At 43.4% G+C, this 19,350-nt stretch overlaps 1 protein-coding gene across 4 annotated transcripts in view; it reads right to left on the bottom strand.

The window, feature by feature from the left end:
- LOC126332740 (juvenile hormone esterase-like) overlaps window positions 1-16,207 on the bottom strand; it is a 292,229-nt gene extending 276,022 nt beyond the window's left edge. For 3 of the 4 annotated variants that reach the window (XM_049996632.1, XM_049996640.1, XM_049996649.1), the window contains exons 1-2: window positions 16,020-16,171; window positions 4,162-4,302 (exon numbers count right to left, since the gene is read on the bottom strand). In XM_049996632.1, coding sequence (XP_049852589.1) covers window positions 4,162-4,302; window positions 16,020-16,166 — 288 coding nt within the window. In that variant the 5' untranslated portion in view covers window positions 16,167-16,171. Of the gene's footprint in view, window positions 1-4,161; window positions 4,303-16,019 lie in introns of all 4 variants that reach the window. The other variant, XM_049996631.1, reaches the window with a different exon arrangement.
- Window positions 16,208-19,350: the final 3,143 nt, after the last annotated feature.

Here is a 19,350-nt window from a genome sequence, read left to right as displayed (position 1 = left end):
AAAGTACATCCCGCACTCCAGAGAAGCGAATGCACTACTCGGCCTCTGCCGCCTGCTAGCCTGAGATTCCACCCCTCGGCCAAGGACGCACTCCTTCTCCGGTGGTGGTCCGGTCATCCAGCGTCAACGCGTTTGGATGATATCAGACTCGAACAATATGAGGACTGTGTTTTGGTGTAAATAACTGTGTCACGTCGCTCAATGAACAGAAGCTGCCACGGTGTAGCGCGTCGTAATAACCAAAAGATACTACACCGTCAATACGTCAGTGTCAAGGGGTTACTGGTCCAGCACACTCAGGAACTGCAATACCAAGAGACCAAGCTCCCCATGACGGCTCCGACATTGCAGGAGTCGTCGTTTGAAACGGTTCTGGAGGTATTATTTTCAGTGCAGAATCGTCGCCACAGTATCAACAACATTTGTACAAAACAGGGTATGGGGAAATTCCCGCTCCAAAATTCTAAGACTAATAGAGGGAAGTAATTACGTAATAATCTGAATGTGAACCCATGACCGGAAGTGTCAACAAACGACTCTACAGAGCATCAGTTACAGTTGCCTGTACAGGGTGATTTAGCTTTCAAGGAAGATGGAGGAAGACAAATATATCAATGTGAGATAAAGTTGCACAGTTCGGAAACAAAAGATTCGAAATTTATAGGAAGAAACCGATGTGATATCTCTGACAGTGGACTAGATTTACCGGTACTGTTGTTAAAAATGCAGGGTACACAACTTTCAGATGAAGAAAAAAAAGTGTAGTGAACGTGAGCTCTACAATGCATATCTTCTTCAGCAGAGGAAATGTGTTCCACACCAGCGAAGATGAGAAATTCTCATAGCCCCTCAGACATGCCGTCTACAGCGCACGTTTACTAGCCTTTAATTATTTTGTTTTGGTCCGTACTAACATGTCTGACAGTTGCTTACCGCACATTCTTAGTAACAACGGTACTGGTGCATCTACTGCACCGTAAGATGTATCAGAATGACTTTCGCTTGTAGCTTCCTACTCATTACGCTCCAAACCACGGAACCTCACCTCAAATTGATACATGTATTAGTCTCCGCCATCCTGGAAAGTTTGTGAAATCTTCATAGGAACCGTTCACATTTAGTCTTCGGCTCCTATAACTTTAACGTTCTGTAGCCTCGTCTGATAACGTTTCTGGTCGTGGGTTCGTAGTCAAAATATTATGTACTCTCTTCATTCTATAGCTCCTAGAAGTTTGTAAGGGGAACTTCCAAACACCCTGCATATGCTGCACTACACAATTAAATGGATGTCTTTTCGAATTGTCTTGCATTTCGACGCAGATGCCTGAAATTTGACTCCAAGGTGCTTCCTCTGTAATGTTGCGAAAACGAATTGCGTCACCCTCTGGCACAATGACACGTCAAACACCGGCGTGTCGACACATGCGAAAATAAGGACAGAGTTTAGAGATTCATATGAACTGGAGATGGACTAATGATGTCACATTGGCACCAGAGTTTGCCACGATTCTGCCCAATGGCGCTGGGGACGTGTCACACGATGGGAATTTCGTCGTACTCCTTCTTATCCATATTTCACCCCTCCTGCTGACGTTTACGCGATAGAGATCAGAGCAGCGATTCCCAGTGTCGAAGACAAGCTGTTTCTCATCGGTGGCCGAGAAAAATGTTTCAGACCCATCACCCCTCCCAATCGACACGAAGAGGGCTCAGGAGGTGGCATAAAGGACGTCAGTGAAACGACCTCTTTTATTGGGACAGTGATTCCCACACAATGTGCGGTAGGAAACGGGAGTTCACTGTCACACTGACACTTCCCTCCCCTTTCCCCCTCCCAGACGATTCTAGCATTGTCCGAGGATATCGTGAAACTGAAAAGTCATTTAGCGTGACCGCTTCCCTTTGGACTGTATTGCGGCCGCAGTTGTCCAAATTTTTCATCCATATGGAAAGCCTCACAGAACGCAGTTCCCACATGTCATGCTGAAAGAGGTGGGTATTTCTCCAATACCGTTGCTGGTGCGTCGTACAGATGTGACCCCTTTTTGAACATACGTTTAACTCACTACGCAAAGTGCTGCGAGGAAATTAGTAACTTCTGACGTGTTCAAAAGCAGAAGAATGCGGTTCTGGAGACGTGTAATATGGCCTATAAGAGCCGTCCAGGGTGGCCGAGCGGTTCTAGGCGGTACAGTCTGGAACCGCGCAACTGCTACGGTCGCGGGTTCGAATATGTTCGATATGTGTGATGTCCTTAGGTTAGTTAGGTTTAAGTAGTTCTAAGTTCTAGGGGACTGATAACCTCAGCAGTTAAATTTCATAGTGCTCAGAGCCATTTGAACCATTTTGAGCCTATAAGAACTGTAGAGAACAAGGGATTATTTTTAGGAAATGTGGTGCGAAATTGTGATTTAGTGTGTCTCAGTGCGTGATGCGCCAGCCTCACGTCAGAGGGTGGACGAAGGGCTGGCCGTCGCATTATGCAGGTGACACAGTTTTGTAACGATTCTCGGTATGTGTGTACGTGCGCGGCAGCCGTCAACAGCCACGCAGCATTAGCAGAATTACGCAGGCGCGGGCCGCGTGTGTCGCGGTTGCGTCAGCCAACACATAGAGAACATTCTAATAAAAACGGCGCCGCGTAACCGGCGGATTCAGCATCGGTCTGCACTATTTAAGAGCATCAGAGGTGGGCATCGGCTTCGGTTTGACCGATTGGGCGTTCGGTCGCTGTTACGCCGTCGTCATCAGTGACACTGTCCCTGAGGACCGGCCGGCGGAAGGCGTTGCCCGCTGCTGCACCGGCGACTCCCGGCGTCGTCACGAGCTGCAGCGTCTGCAGGAGGCGAGCTAGGCCAGGCCTCGTGCTGCTAACCTCCTACCGCCTGCGCAGCCGCTGACGGAGCATGGCGTCACGTTCCCCAGGCTGCGCGCATCAGAACGTCTCCATCACTACACGAGCGGTGGCGCTGAGCTGCCGGATAATGTATTGGAAGAACCAACAATAAAGAGGAAGATTGCTAAAAACCCCCACCTTATTCTACCCAGCCACGCCCTACAACCCAGATTACATCACCTGCTGCGGTCATCTTATTACAGAACACTACAACATTTTTACAAGGTGGTTTTACGTGTCACAATGACCAAGCACCGTTTTATTGGACAGGAGATTTTGTTGTGTAACCTTTTCAGACTTACTTTACTGGTGGAAAATTAATGTCTACCTTTATGCTAATAAAGAAACAAGTTACTGATCATCTGATATATTTCAGTTTAATACACTTCATTAATTTTGTCGAAATAAACTGAAAGCCGATATATACATCATGACTGATATGTCATATGAAACGTGATGACTCGCTAACAGATAATTTAAATTTAAGATTGCAGTGGAAAGTATGAGAAATTTCAGTGAATAACCAAATCGGCAAAAATTTTGATGAAACATAAAGTGAAACCGGTATTCAAACCTACAAGAAAAATAGGACAAGTAGTTCGTTCCGTTAAAGATAGAAGGCCACCTTTATCATCTATCGGTGTGTATAAAATTCCGTGTACTTGTGGCAAGGTCTGTACTGGTACTATGCAAAGAAGTGTAAATACGACTCTAAAGGAGCATAAAAGTCTTTGCCGACTGGGAAAAAATAGATAAATCGGCCGTTGCACAACATGCACTTCAGTCAGGTGACAATGTATTTTTAAGTTTTCTGAAACTACAGTTTTAAGTGCTACCACGACTGTATAGGGAGGCTATTGGCATTTATATACATGAAGAAAATTTTAATAGAATAGAAGAGGCCTTGAAATTAAGCGAGATATGGACAGGGGCGTTACAGAATCGATAAGTGATTTTATCTATGACGGACTATTATCGATAGTTACATTTTATCTTTGACTAGTTTTCTTTTTGCTACTATGTGCAAGCTAGACCACACCCACTTTCCTCGGTATTTAGGCTACTCTCCGACGCCCGACTCGTCAGTCGGCAGGACTCAGCACGACCAGCCATACCGCTGAGGATGTCCAATGTAGCATTGGACGAAACGTTGGAAATAGAAGAATTCCATGGACCACGGCCATATAACCCGGAAGAAGTATCTACAACCGCACCATCCGGTCCTGAAAGCCTTCAATGTATGATTAAAAATCATTGGAACTTACCTTAGGTGTGTACACATTGAGGTACAGGCAGTCCTCGTCTCCTTTGTACTGGTTATCCAAAAATACGTTAATTTGAGGCGCCTCGTTAGGATCAACTGTTGCATTTCGTATCCCACTCCATTTCTCTGGTGGTTCTGGAGACTGAAAAATGAAAACACGTAGTACATGAAATCTATTGGCAATTTCGAAATGGACAATCACCTGCTGTATAATGGAATGACGACTATGAAAATTTGGGCCCGACCGAGACTTGAGCCCACATTTGCTGATTATCGTGAGCTGTCGCTATCCGTGGACGACTCACGGTCAGACCCAAATCTCCATACGTCATTACCCAAGCGTCTACTATATGTACTTTTATATTCCCGTACAGGGGAGACATTTTAGTTGCAAGTCGCTTGCCCTGTGTCGGAGGATAAATACCATACTGCAGTGCCTTTGTAATTCGGAATTACGACGCAATGTTAGTTAGGACATGTTTTGCGTATATTCTCGTACAGTTAAGATGTTTTAATAGAAAATCGCTTGCCAGGTGTCGGCGAATTGCTCATTTACGTACAAATCTGGGGTGACATCCCAATACTAGAGTGTCTCGGCAACACTGACAATTTGAGAAGGGGGAATTAGGCGGCAGTCGTGAATTGAATTTGGACAAATGTAACTCGTGCAGTTTTTTCGGTCGTATTGCTGAACATTTTGGTTAAATCCCATCGAGATGTCAGTTTGTGAACGGAATCTGTACCGGAAACATTTTTGGAAATATGGACGGCTTCAGAGGCACCATTGCTCAACATATCCCTAGGGGACTTCCATCGACTTACTGAGTCCACGCCACGTCGACTTGCAGCAGCACAGCAGACAAAAGGAGGTCCGACACAATACTAGGATACCTCTTGACTTTTGTCACTACATTGTACATGTGTTTCATAATGTTATTCAAATCCATCATTTCAGTTTGCACTTTTTATTGGAAATACTACAGCTAATATTCAACTTAGTTTAGGCACTGTGTTGACAACACAGTTTCGTATTTTGGTTCCAATCATTTTCTTATCTTATTTAACTTGTTTTATTTGTTATGTATTAGTGCATCAATATACTGGACATGGCGTGTATCTGGAAGAATCAGACATAGAGAACTGGGGCTTGTAACGTCAGAAATACATATCATCCTATTTCCATCTATAGTACTATAATGTTTTTTTCCTTATTTTGTTACCTGAAGATATGACGTTTGTGTGTCTTTGTATATTGTAATTGTTTTACTATTTGTATATAAATGCATTTATGTAGATGTATAATTGCTCTGTTTTGTAAATACTATTTGTATTTTTACGCTGGGTTTCGCCTAGGGAAATCTATGCTATCGAACGAATACATCGATGTGGAGAACCAAAGTGTTTATAATCTTTGGCAGTGTTAACTCTGCCGCATGGAGCGCGGGCAGCGAGAGTCTGGCTGGAGGAGGGCGGTGGAGCAGGTGTGTTGTGCGACGCTCCCTCGAGTTGCCGCGCTTTCCGTGTTTGGCATAATGTAATTGCGCTCCTTTGTTGCTCATTGTCCCAATTGCATTACCAAGCAGGGCCCTTCCTTTTCCGGAATGAACCCGAGTGTCGTTTAAATTCAAACGCCAGCATTAAATTAATATCATTCGATTTCACTGCTTTAATTTCAAAGTTCAGTCAAGGTATTCATAGCTGGCTACAATATTTAGATTACACAAGCACAATTTAAGAGTGCGAGTTTTTTTACCGTATATCAGCTTACCTGTGGCTGCAGCTCAGCTTGGTACGTACTAAATTTTACTATTATTAATTGTTCAGAATCATTTAATTCAAGTTCAAAGTTAAATCTCTTATTTCTAAATAGCGTAGATTAAAGTAGCTTTTGAAATGATTCTTTTTCTAAAATAAGTCAGAATGTAGCGAAATTTATTACTTCTGACAAACTTCCAGTTTTCACACTACACGTGTCAACCTTCAGTTGCCACGCTTCTAGTGCTAATTATATGTGTAATAACCTTTCTTTTTCAGTTACTATAGTAATTGTCCATAGGAATCGCGACCGTAATTTCCCCCAAATCTCAAATATCTAATTACCGCTAGTTAATTGTTAACGTAACGGCCGCACATTTATTTTCTTTATTAAATTTACCCCTTCTCAAAATTAATTTCTTCCAGTTTCATTTGCATTTTTCCTTTCATTTAGATGTAACACTTTCCTCCCTCTTTACCGACAGATTAACTTCGGTGACGATTGCTTTTCCCAAATTTCCATTAGGTACACGTGGTTTAATTTTTCACTGTCATTAAGGTCAATAAGTGAGGAGGAGCTTACAGGCTTTATGGGAAGAATCGCAGTGGCGGAAGACCGACCCAATGAGTGTAGCGGCTCACCTTGTCGTCGGCGTGTTGTATCTGAAATTTTACATTATACCTTCTTAGTAGTATTTTTCTATATCTGAACTCTTTGAGCGTTTGATAACTTAAGTACTATGAGCACTTTCTTACTATTTAACTGTCACAAAATCGCGGAGAAAGAGTTTTATCACTTATTGGCTTCCTTTATTTGGCTCTAAGCAACCACAGTAAAATACAAACGCCCTGGGTAGCCGCGCGGTCTAAGGGCGTCTTGGCACGGTTCGCGCGGCTGCCCCCGTCGCAGGTTCGAGTCCTCCGTCGCGCATGGGTGTATGTTGTCCTTAACGCAAGTCAGTTTAAGTTAGCTTAAATACTGTGTATGCTTAGGGACCAATGACCTCAGCAGCCTGGTCCCACAGGATCTGACCACGAATTTCCAGTTTCCTAAAATACAGACTCTTAAAAAAATGAAACGATTACTACAATTGCAAGCGTCAGGTGGACAGACGCCTATTTACGGTCACGAGCAAACGATAAAAACACATCGTACACTTCTGTGTTATCCACCATGTGACCTGATAAAGCGAGAATACATGACAGGTTCATAGCACGAGACGGCATTATCTCCATAAAGTAAGTAGCGAGGAGAATTTAATTACATTTGGTAGGCAAGTAATTATATTCTGCTGAAACCTGTCTGAAGATACGTCCTTTGTGGTCACTTGAGCCTGTGTTGTGCTCCAAAGTGCACTTCTAACATTACACTGAGAGACTGTTCACTTGTCTGAACAATGTCGAACGACTCACTACACGTAATTTTTAGTTAAATTAGAAAAAGTCAATCAAGAGATGATAAATAGTGCCTGTTCCTAGATAACGAATGCTGAAACGGAATTACACGTAGAATATCTAGCAGGTAGGAAATGGAAATGATCGTACGGCGCCAGTGGCCGGCAGTTCCCAGGCGGGAAGTTCGGCCGCCAAGTGCAGGTCTTACTGAGTGCGACGCCACATTAGGTGACTTGCTCGTCGACAATGGGGATGAAATGATGAAGAGGACAGCACAACACCTAGTCCCCGAGGGGGAGAAAATCCTCCCACCCCAGTCGGGAATTGAACCCGGGTCCCCGTGCGTGGAATTCCAACGCGCTGACCATTCAGCTAATGGAGCGGATATCCTGCAGGTAGTGAAGCGTTAATGACAGAAAACTAGAATAATTGCTTTTACAAAGTCGTATTTGAGTTTGGTAGTTTTTTTCCTTTCTCAGCGTTAGCAAAACGAATAATATCCTACTAAGAACCGGCTGAAGTAATAACAGTGATGTTATCCAACCATGTTATGGGACAATAACATTACTTTTGTCTATCTGATTACTTGGTGGGAGAACAACTATTCACTACTAGTGGTATACGAAAAATACTTTTTAAGATAATAACAGATGTGCGAACTAAATCCAAAAACAGTGAAACCTACAAGGTATGCCTCCGAGAACCTCAGTAACATCCAGGCTCAGTCAGGAAACTGAAGTCAACTCTACGAAGAAATTGTAATGACATTTGCTAATGTTTGCCGGCCGCGGTGGTCTAGCGGTTAAGGTTCTCAGTCCGGAACCGCGCGACTGCTGCGGTCGCAGGTTCGAATCCTGCCTCGGGCATGGATGTGTGTGATGTCCTTAGGTTAGTTAGGTTTAAGTATTTCTAAGTTCTAGGGGACTGATGACCACAGCAGTTAAGTCCCATAGTGCTCAGAGCCATTTTTTTTTGCTAATGTTTCGTTGCCTTCTTTTCGAAGACTGGTTTATCATGTGCATATTAACTGTAACCAATATCGAACTGAACCTGCTTACTGTATTCAAGAGTTTGACTCCCTCCGCAATTCCCCCCCCCCCCCCCCTTACCTCACCGCTCACAACAACAAACACACATATCCCGCCATTATCTAGCTGAAAATTCCTTATGGTTCAGGATGCCTCCTGTGCCGTAAATATAATTTTTCCCCAAACTGGGGTAGTACCTCCTCATTAGTTGTTCTACGAGGAGCGTTCGGTAAGTAACGTAATACAACTTTTTCGGAAATCTAGTTGATTCTAATCTGGATTCCAGTACACCATATTATTCCCCAACTTCTGGTTACAAAACCATGCTGCGCGGTGAGGCCGGGTGGTTTGAGGAGCCATGTACGGATTGCGCGACCCTTCCCGTCGGAGGTTGAAATCCTCCCTCGGGCATGGATGTGTGTGTTGTTCTTAGCATAAGTTAGTTTAAGTGTTGTGCATGTTCATGTGACCGATGACCTCAGCAGTTTTGTCCCTTAGGAATTCACACACATTTCAACATTTTTTTACAAGGCCCTATTTTTCATCATAATCTCCGTTCAACGCGACGGCCTTATGCAATCCTAGTCGCAGAGCCAGTATGCCTGAATGGTATCACTTTACTGGACAACGTCGGAGTCAGCGTCTTGCTGCATCAATAACCTCCAAGACACCCAGGAATTGCTTTCCGTGGAGTGCCTCGTTCATTGTACCACACAGAAGGAAGTCGGCAGCTGACATCTACAGGCTGCAGGGAGGATAAGAAAGAAAAATCCAATGATGATCTGTGAGCTTCTCTCGGGTGCATTGACTTGTGTGAGGCCTTCCGTTGTCATGAAGGGGGAGAACTTGGTTAGCATTTTATGGCGACAAACACGCTGAAATAATTTCTCCGGCTTCCTGAGGGTATCACGGTACATTTCCGATTTTTCAGTTGCATCATGAGGGCCGACATCAAACAGAATAAACCTTTCAGAGTTCCAGACGGCTGTCGCCATGACTTTACAAGCTGAGGATGCGGCGTTGAACTTTTCTTCGGAGGAGAGCTGATGTGTCGCCACTCCAAGTATTGCCGCTCTGTTTCCGATTCGAAGTGATGAACTCATGTTTCATCGCCTTAGACTATGTTCGATAGAAGTATCACTTTAAGCCTCGAAATGTGGAAGCAATTCTGCTCAGATTATCCTTTGTTGCTCTTCTTGGCGGCGAGGAACCCAGCCGGAACACAACTATTGAGTACCGCAATTGGTGGCTAGGTCGTCAACGCTGCCAGCAGGGACGTCCACCTGTGTAGCAAGGTGTTCTGTCCATCGCCTAGAACGAGAGAGTCCCCAAGTTCCAGATGTGTGCAGCCGAATGGTACGCTACAGACAGGCTTGAGCGACCTTATTACTATGATGACAGACACCTCGACGAACAAGACACCGTAGTATCCTTTCTTTCAGGAGTGCTAGTTCTGCAAGTTTCGCAGGAGAGCTTCTGTAACGTTTGGAAGGTGGGAGACGAGGTACTGGCAGAGGTAAAGCTGTGAGTACCGCGCGTGAGTCGTGCTTCGGTAGCTCAGATGGTAGAGTACTTGCCCGCGAAAGGTAAAGGTCCCGAGTTCGAGTCCCGGTCGGGCACACAGTTTTAATCTGCCAGGAAGTTTCATATCAGCGCACACTCCGCTGCAGAGTGAAAATCTCATTCTGAAGTCACCGTGCTGTTGTTCGCTGTCAGGTCTCCGCCGGCATTGTCCTAGCCCCTATCAATATCTCTGATGATCTGATTTTCGGCAAAAACAAACTCAGTGATTGCTTGAATCGCACCTCCGTTACGCCATTTTGAAGGCAGCATGTTGCACCACCACCTGTCGGACCTCCATGAAACTACAATAAGTGAAGCAACAATATTCTACGATGTCACATAAAAAATTTCACGTTTTTTCAACTGACACTGGTGGAGAAAAAAAAGTTTTGTTTTACTTATTGAAAGCACCTAGCAGATGTCCATGTAGTTTTCGACATTATGCTGATGCACCACATTTTAAAAATTTGGATTCTTTTCATTAGTTCCGAACAAAGCCGCGCTTCATACAAAAGCCTTCAGAAAAGACTACCAGATTCTTACATTTGTGTTCAGTGTTAACACATTCTCCTTATTCAGAAACACATTTCTTGCTACAGTCAGTCTGCATTTGATATCCTCTCAACTTCGACGGTCTTCCGTTATTTTGCTGTCCATACGGCCAAATCTATCGACTTCTTTTACTGCCCCATTTCCTAACCTAATTCCTTAGGCATCATCCAGTTTAATTCGACTACATTCCATTACCTCGTTTTATTTGCGTTGATGATCTTTTTACAATCTCATTTCAAATCATTATCCATTCCACTCGACAGTTTTCTCAATACCTTGCCGTATCTGACTGAATCGCAGTGCCATCATCAAAGTGCAAAGGCGTTCTTTCTTCTCCCCTAAGTCTAACCACCTTCCTAAGTTTCTGCTTGCTGAATTTACAAATTAATAACATGAGGGAGAGGGTACAACCCTGTAGGTTCCCTGATTCTCTTTCACGACCTTCTACACTTGTAGTCACTGTCTGGTCTCTGTACAATGTTGTAGATAAGTTTTACTCACTGTAGTTTACCCTTGCTACCAGCAGAAATTCAGAAATTATCACAGCTAACATCGTCAACAGCGTGTTCTAAACCTACAATTTCTACAATCGTAGATTTGTCTTCCTTCAGGGTATTTTCTAAGAGAGGTCGTAAGGTCAATATGACGTCAAGTGTTCCTGCATTTCTTCAGAACCCAGACCTGATCTTCCCTAACGTCGCCTTCTACCAATTTCTCTATTATTCTGTGTATAATTTGTCGTTTTTATTAACGATGATATTAAATTAGCGGTTCGGTAATTTTCACACCTGTTTGCTCCAAACTTGTTTGGACTTTGAACTATCAAATTCTGCTTGATATTTGAGGTTATTTCATCCCTTACTTCACATACTGGATTCAACAGATTTGTCGTGGCTGGCTTCCTCAAAGCAGCTCAATGATTCTAAAGGTATACCATTTACTTGTTTCGACTTGCATCTATCAGAAAAGTATCATTTCTCCCGACTTGTTTTCATTTACTTTCTCTTCTCTTTCTCTGATATTTACTTCAAATGTAATGAACTTTTGTGCTTGGTTGGAAAGGTATTTAAAAGTTGACCTTGGTGGATGGAGGGAAAGAAGCAATTTTTCCCCTCCATATACCTCACACGGAAAGGAAAACTGTCTGAGTCCCTTGGCCATACGTGAGGCGATTTCGAGAGATGAGTGTTAAACGAATTAAGAGGATTTGAGACCCGTTTCCATGATGGGTTAGGTAAATTTAAAAAAGAAAAATGCATTTCACAGCAAAATCAGAAAAGAAAAAATTAGAAAATGAAATGTTGTCTTACCGATTAAGAGATAAGGTACAAATATTGAGATAAAGAAAGAACTGGAGAATAAAGAGCGTGACATAGGGTATATGTTTACTTTCAACCCTTTGGGCTTACAACAAAGACACCACCCTGTACAAATAACAGAAATATCGAACCTACCTTCTTTTAGTGAATATGTGTAGTTCCGGTTGTTCGTGTTTACATAATAATAAACCAATTTTTAATAGAAATCGTAGTGCTTGAATACAGTGTTTTTTGAACGTATATGGTCCACGTACCTAAAATTAAATATAGTGTTTTTTTCCCACAATCTTTGCATGGAAATACTGGAACGCACATAGGTTTCAAACATTTTTTACCAACCTTGAAAACAGATAGAAACTCTACTCGACGCTCGACCTAATTCAGATATAAACTGCGATCTACAACCTGAGCCGTACTATCGTACTCTATGGCCAGCTACAAACTGTCAGTCTACCAATTCGAAGGAAACGACAGGCTCGCTTTCAGGTGAAGAGAAATTCCAATTCCTATCTGTCCATTCAGATTTTTTTCGATAGTTTCTCTGAAATGTTTCAGTTCATAGCTCGGCTAGTTCCTTTTCAAAGGATACAGCTGATGGCATGTCCGATACTTGTTCACTGTGGGTTTGCGTTTCCTGAGTATTTTTTAATGAAGCAAATGAGTCCCTTAAATTGCGATCATTAACTTTGTAGTCCATATAGAGGTTATTGTTTGTAATGAAAATACGTGTCTGCTGGCGTCGTCGATGCCCTCGTCTATGGGACCCTGGATCAGAGCTTTCCTTCCTTCTGTATCATGGTCGTTATCCTCCCCAATCGTTATCCACTCGGAACAGTGCACATCTCCTGTTTGTCAATCGCAAGTCGGACTGTAACTGTTTTCCATTTTCAATTTCATACAACACGAAGATTCATCTGAAGGACTTTCTGAATAGAACTCTCGAGAGCTTGATGGAGAAAAAAATCTAGCGAAACCTTTCGGATTGGATTGGATTTGGAACCTCAGTCTTTAGGTGTATGTAGAAAGGTCTCTGTGAATCTTTAATAAAGTAAGACATGCACTCGTTAATGGAAAGTTGAGGGTGTGAAGCATGTTTATATGTCTTATCTGGGAGAGTGTAAACGAAAAATCCAAGAAAGTGAGTCCTAACCTCCATTTGGGAAACATAAGAGGTCTCTGGATGATGAACGTCAATATAAATTCCAATACAGAACTAATCTGAGACTGAAATATTACGAGTACATTCTGTTGCTGAGAAAGGCATTATTATTTGAAAAATTTATATTATCATTTTCAGCATAATAAATTTATTTATTGAATTCCTTCCCAACGGTTTTTTTTCTGAGCCATCAGTTTTCTGACTGGTTTGAAGCTGTCCCACATGTATGCCTCTCCTGTGTCAACCTCTTCATTCCAAAGTAGAAGTAGCACTTGCAACCTACGTCCCCAATATTTGCTGCATGTATTCGATTCTCGGTCTTCCTCTACAGATTTTGTCCTCTACAGTTCCCTCTAATACCATGGAAGTTGTTCCATGACGTCTTAACATGAATCCTGTCATCGTGTCCATTCTCCTTGTCAGTGTTGTCCACTAATTCGTTTCCCCTCCGATTCTGCGCAGAACCTCCCCATACCTTGCGTTATCAGTCCACCTAATTTTCAACATTTGTCTGTAGTACCACATCTCAAATGCTTCGAATCCAATACTTCAGCACCAAAATTTAGTTGATCATTGCGACTTAGATTTTGCTGTAGTCTCCTTTCTTCTTAGTCCATCTGCTTCAATAGCCTGTATCATAATGTTGTACCTCCAAACTGTCTTCTGGAACAGGGCATCGGCGAATTCCTTCCGCAAATGCTTTGTTTCATAGCAGTCTAACAACTTTTTTTTATCTTGTTTCCTTCTGATTCACTATATATCGAATATCTACGTCTTCTTTCGAGCCAGTTTTCAAAATGATCTGAAGAAATAGGATTAGCAGAAGGATTAAGAAAATGATGAAGTATTGGGAGGAGGAAAGACTTGGGCAGGTCGCTTTCCAAACCTCATCAAGTGTGTTCTCACTGTCGTTCTGTACAAAGAGAGGAAGGTTATCGATTTGGTATCAAGTCTGTAAATGTAATCGAGAGGCGAGAAAAACAGTGAGAAGGAATAGAGATTTATCTTGTACGCAATTCGTGGGAAATATACCCTCTGTGGCCAATACACCTAGTCAACCTTGCGTTAGACATCGTTCTTAGTGCTGAGCTTAACATTGGCGAAGTCAAATTTTGTACGATACGGCTGATAGAAGGAAACGCTTGTTTACAGTGTATGATGATTTAGTGATTGTTTTAAACAACGTTGCCTAGAATATTCTGTTGAGAATTCCGAAGGCAGGAAGGATAAAATACGAGGAGCGAGAGGTTACCTACAGCTTGTAGAGAAGCGAGACTGCAGTTAAGAGATTGGAAAGAAATGAATGGCAGGCATTCGTTCGTGGAAGAGTGACATGGGGCTGTAGCACACCCCCAATGTTACTCAGTCCGTGTAGTGAAAAAGTAGCCTAGGAAAGCAACGAGAAATTTGGAGAGGGAGTTTAAGGTGAGGGTTAAGAAATCAAAAGTCTGATGTTGGCTGATGGCGATGTAACTCTGTCAGAGAATGGTCGGAATGGGTAGAGTATTGAAAAAATATAGAGAGGTGAACACCAATAAAAGTAAAATAAAGCTAATAGAGCGTACGTGAATTAAATCAGATGATGGAGGTTTTAGATTAGGAAATTCGCCACTGTAAGTAGCATATGAGTTCTGATGAGAGAACAGAGAAATAACAAAAGACAGCCGAAGTAGAAAATGGCTCTGAGCACTAACTTCTAAGGTCATCAGCCCCTAGAACTTAGAAATGCTTAAACCTAACTAAGGACATCACACACATCCATGCCCGAGGCAGGATTCGAACCTGCGACCGTAGCGGTCGCGCGGTTCCAGACTGTAGTGCCTAGAACCGCTCGGCAACACCGGCCGGCGCCGAAGTAGAAAGATACAGATTGAGAAAAGTAAGAAAATGATTCTAAAAAGGCAAATTTGGTAACAGAAAACATAAATTAAAGGTTCGAAAATTTCTAATCAATAATTTGGTAGATATCTTCGTACAGAAGTGAAAAGCTGTTGATAAACAACCACACAGTAAATAAATTACAGCCTTTGAAATGTGGTACAACAGAAGTGTGTTGCATGTTAAATGGGCAGGTGAGGTAAAGTTCCTCGTTCTCGCCGTAGACGGGCTGGCGGGGCTGACGTCTGCTAAAGACGTCATTGGAAGGGGCCTGTGGACAGCTCACCGCTCTCCAGTCGCTGTCAGGTTTCTTGACCTTGACACCGTTACTAATCGGTCAGGTAGTTCCTAGACTGGGCTAACGAAGCTGAGGGTACAAAGTGCCAGTCTTTTTAGCAAGGAAAATTCACTGCCAATACCGAGAATCGAGCCTGGGTCCCTTCGCAGGGTATGAAAACGCCCTTGTCTCTCAGCTACGGAGGTGCCGCAAGTTGGAAGAGCGGATAACTAATGAATAGGAACTGAATCGAGCTGATAAGGAAATAGATTTGTGTCACAACTCGAGTAAGGTGATAGGACACATGCTGTAGCATGAATGAATCATCAGTCTGATAACGGAGGAGAATGTGGTAGAGGGAGTACGTGCTGCATACTACAGTATGCAGGTTTGAATTATATGGCTTCCAGCAGTTTTACATAGATAAAGAGGCTTGTACACGATAAACTAGCGTTGAGATTTGTATCTTAGCAGCCTCCATACTTAAGCGTACTGAGAACCAAGAGAGGTTATGATAAGTGAGCCACTGACTATGGGAAAATCGGAACAGTATCAAAAAGTTTGAGATGTGGTTTTGTGGAAGAATGTTGTAAAATAGGTGGACTGATTATATGAAGTCGTTGCCCGCAAAACTGGAGAAGAAAGCAACATGTGGAAAAGCTGACAAGGAGAGACAAAAGGATTGGACATGTTTAGACATCAAGGAATGTCCATGGTAGTAGTGGGAGCCGTAGAGGGCAAATATTCTATAAAACAAAAATTTGAATGTATTTCAGGAATATACGAGATGAAGAGGTTGGCACGGAAAAAGTAAATAGTGCCGACCCGCTCGAAACCAGGGAGTGTTGAGTCAAAAGATAAGGGCATTAACAGATTACAATAGCTTTACCAGACTACTTGATAACAGCAAATTCAGTTGTTAAGAGAGCTCACCTTGAACCTGAGAGGGCCGACGGGCGGCAGCGCGTAGGGGATGGCCTGGAAGGCGCTGTAGGGCCGGCCGGAGGGCGTCTTGGCCTTGCGGCCCCTGAGCGTGCCCTGCGGGATGGTCACCGTCACCGCGCCTCCTACTCGTGCCATGTCTGCTGGCCGTCTGACCTGGTGGTCAGCCAGCCGCGCCCGGTGTGGGTGAGATAGTGGGACACCGCTCCGTTATCAGTGAGATATCAATTCCTCGAAGGTTACCGCTGGCACGGAAAGTACATGGCATGCACGTCACTAGCTGACTCTCAGTTTACTCATCCGTTTGAGGTTTAGTGTATCCGCCGCTGTCGATCTTCTTGTGACAGTAATCCACTTTCCGTATCTGATGAATTAAGACAGTGGATTTTACTAAATAAAAGTCTACTCTCATTAACGTTGTCAGCACTATGGTAGAACTACTGGCCCTAAACTTGTATAGCACATAAATATTAGTATGGCATAAATTGTGCTAAATAGTTGGATAGCCCAATGATAAGCACTTCAGTAAAACACTACAAACTAGGTTAAAGTGCTTCTATCTATATACAGAAGATAAGGAAAGAATTAGATAAAGGGCGTCTCACTCAGAAAACGCTACTGAACGTCTTTTGCTTGTGGGAAGATCATGTTATGTAAACTGAAGTATTCCACTTTTCGGAATTAGACATCTGCCGGATCATGGCATTTCGAGAATCCATACAGTATCGATGGATGTAGGAGGGCTACACTCAACGCTACGCATTTTATCAGTTGCCCCATGTGACTAGTGCCAGAGAGGACAGTATCGTAAAGCCAGGACACATGCAGGGGTTGTCACGTAGAAAAAGGTGTAATTAGATGAATGACGGACTTAAGTTAACGCAGGTCTATTCAGCACTTGCGCATACAAGAGTGTCGAGTGACCTCCCTCCAGCTAGAACACATACAGTATATATACAGTTACAGAACATTCCAGTACAATGGTTCTTGACATTTGTGGATACTTCTATAATGTACGTGAACCAAACATAGAAACTAAAATTTTACAGGTCAGGTGACTTTAGAACACACGACCCTCTATGCAACAGTCTGGTACCAGAACCACTACAGGACGGTGATTGTGCTACGAAGATGCTTGTGCGACATCGCTCAGTCCTTAAGAGAACAGCGTCTCGGTGTTCCGTCCTTTTAGTCCGGGAACGAGTCATCGCTCCTGCATACTCCGACTCCCGATAACTGATGCTCGCCCTGGCGGTGATCTTCTTAGAAATTCCTTATCCACTACGGCTCTTCGTCACCTGTCCGCTTGTTGCCTGTCGATAAAGCTTCGAATTTACCCTTGGTTGCAGGATCCTTATAGGGCTTCACTCGCAGGACATGGAGCGTATCTCTGATCTTTCGTCGTCTTACGTCGGGGTCGAAATCGTCAATTTCATAAGTAACATCAGATAACAGTCTTACAACATCGTAAGGTCCAAAGTAGCGCCTGAGGAGTATCTCAGAAAAACCAACCTTCCGAACAGGAGTGAATACCAAGACTACGTCACCAGGCTGGTACACAACAGGGCGATGGCTCGCGTCTTACCATCAGCGATCGTTTTCATCATCCTGCAGCGTGCGAAGTCGAGCTAACAGCCCAGTTCCTCAGCTCTGAGGCTCTTCAGTCCTTATCTGAAGCTACCCTGTTTGAGGAAAGTTCAGTTTCACCAGTATGGTTAGGTTAGGTTAGGTTGCCTGTCCTAGGACAGCAGCAATAAGAGTACCAGTAGACGTATTCCATCTGTCAGAAATGTCAGGTCGATTTTCGCTTATAACTTTCGAGTCACCCGTTTTCGGATGTAGGTTCCTTCCGCACAGTTGATGCATTTACGACTATCATCATTTCTGAAAGCTTGTAACACATCTCGGAATCATGCTGTATTTACGAAATTATTATGTATTGCTCACTAGGGCATAATACGTCATGCAGTGTATTACATGACATTAAGTGAAAAGCATATATGCGAATGTGGTTATATGCGATTGTAGACTAGACAATCGCGGTGTATGCAGAACTACATCCCTGCATATTCAACCACCACACTTAACGGATATGCTTTGCAGGCCAGGTACACACCTGCCTCCCCTCCGTGGATGTTTTTCAATAGAAGACTCCATGTCAGCCTAATAATATTTAGACAGCGTGACAGTTATTAAAGTATATTAAATACAGTCGTCATAACTTCTCGACGGTTTGCGTCAAGACGTTCAAACTGCACGGCTGGCCGCGGGGCATAATGAGAATGCGCTGTATGGCCTGGTTTAGCGACGAAGCCCAATTCCACTTGGATGCTTTCGTCAATAAGCAAAATTGGCGCATCTGGGGGACTGACAACCCGCAATTCGCGATCGAGGGATCTCTGCACCCTCAAAGGGTGACTGTGTGGTGTGCAATGTCCAGTCACGGAATAATCGGTGCGATATTCCTCGGTGGCATGGTAACTACCGAACGGTACGTGAAGGTTTTGGAAGATGATTTCATCCCCATTATCCAGTATGATCCTGATTTCGACAAGATGTGGTTTATGCAAGACGGAACTCGACCCCATCGAAGCAGGAGAGTGTTTGACGTCCTCGAGGAGTACTTCGGTACCGCATTCTAGCTGTGGGATACCCAGAGGCCACTGGCATGGGCCACGATTGGCCGCCATATTCTCCGGATGTCAACACATGCGACTCCTTTTTATGGGGCTGTATTAATACAAAGTGCACAGCAATAACCCCAAATCCATTGCTGAGCTGTAAACATCCATTCAGGAGGTCATCGACAGCATCGATGTTCCGACACTTCAGCGAGTCATGCAGAATTTCGCTTTTCGTCTGAGCCACATCATCACCAATGATGGCAGGCATATCTAACATGGCATAACCTAAATCCGAATGTCTGTAGCGACGTTTACATGTTGAATAAAGCGTGTGCAAGCCGTAGTCTGTAGGTAATTTACGTTTTTTTAATATAGTTCAATAATTGTCTCCCTCTATATCTGCGTATATTATTAAGATTATATCTGTCTGTATATCTATAACACGTTAAAACCTGGCCGATGTAGTCGTCGTCTCGTCGTCAGAATTTAACGGAAGCAGAGTGTCCATCGTCGTAGTCGCCTCATGCTCATGCACCAGGAGAAATGGCGTAAATCTTGTCGTGTCTTGTTTGGCGATGTTGCAGGCGAACGTCACGAAAGGTAGCACCTCATCCCAGTTGCTCTGCTCAACATTGATGAACATTGATAACATGTCGGCCAAGGTCTTATTAAGGCTTTCAGTAAGCCCGTTAGTTTGC

Source organism: Schistocerca gregaria, chromosome 2 (assembly GCF_023897955.1).
Source record: "Schistocerca gregaria isolate iqSchGreg1 chromosome 2, iqSchGreg1.2, whole genome shotgun sequence".
Lineage (NCBI taxonomy): Eukaryota > Metazoa > Arthropoda > Insecta > Orthoptera > Acrididae > Schistocerca > Schistocerca gregaria.
This window is presented reverse-complemented; position numbering and strand designations above follow the sequence as displayed.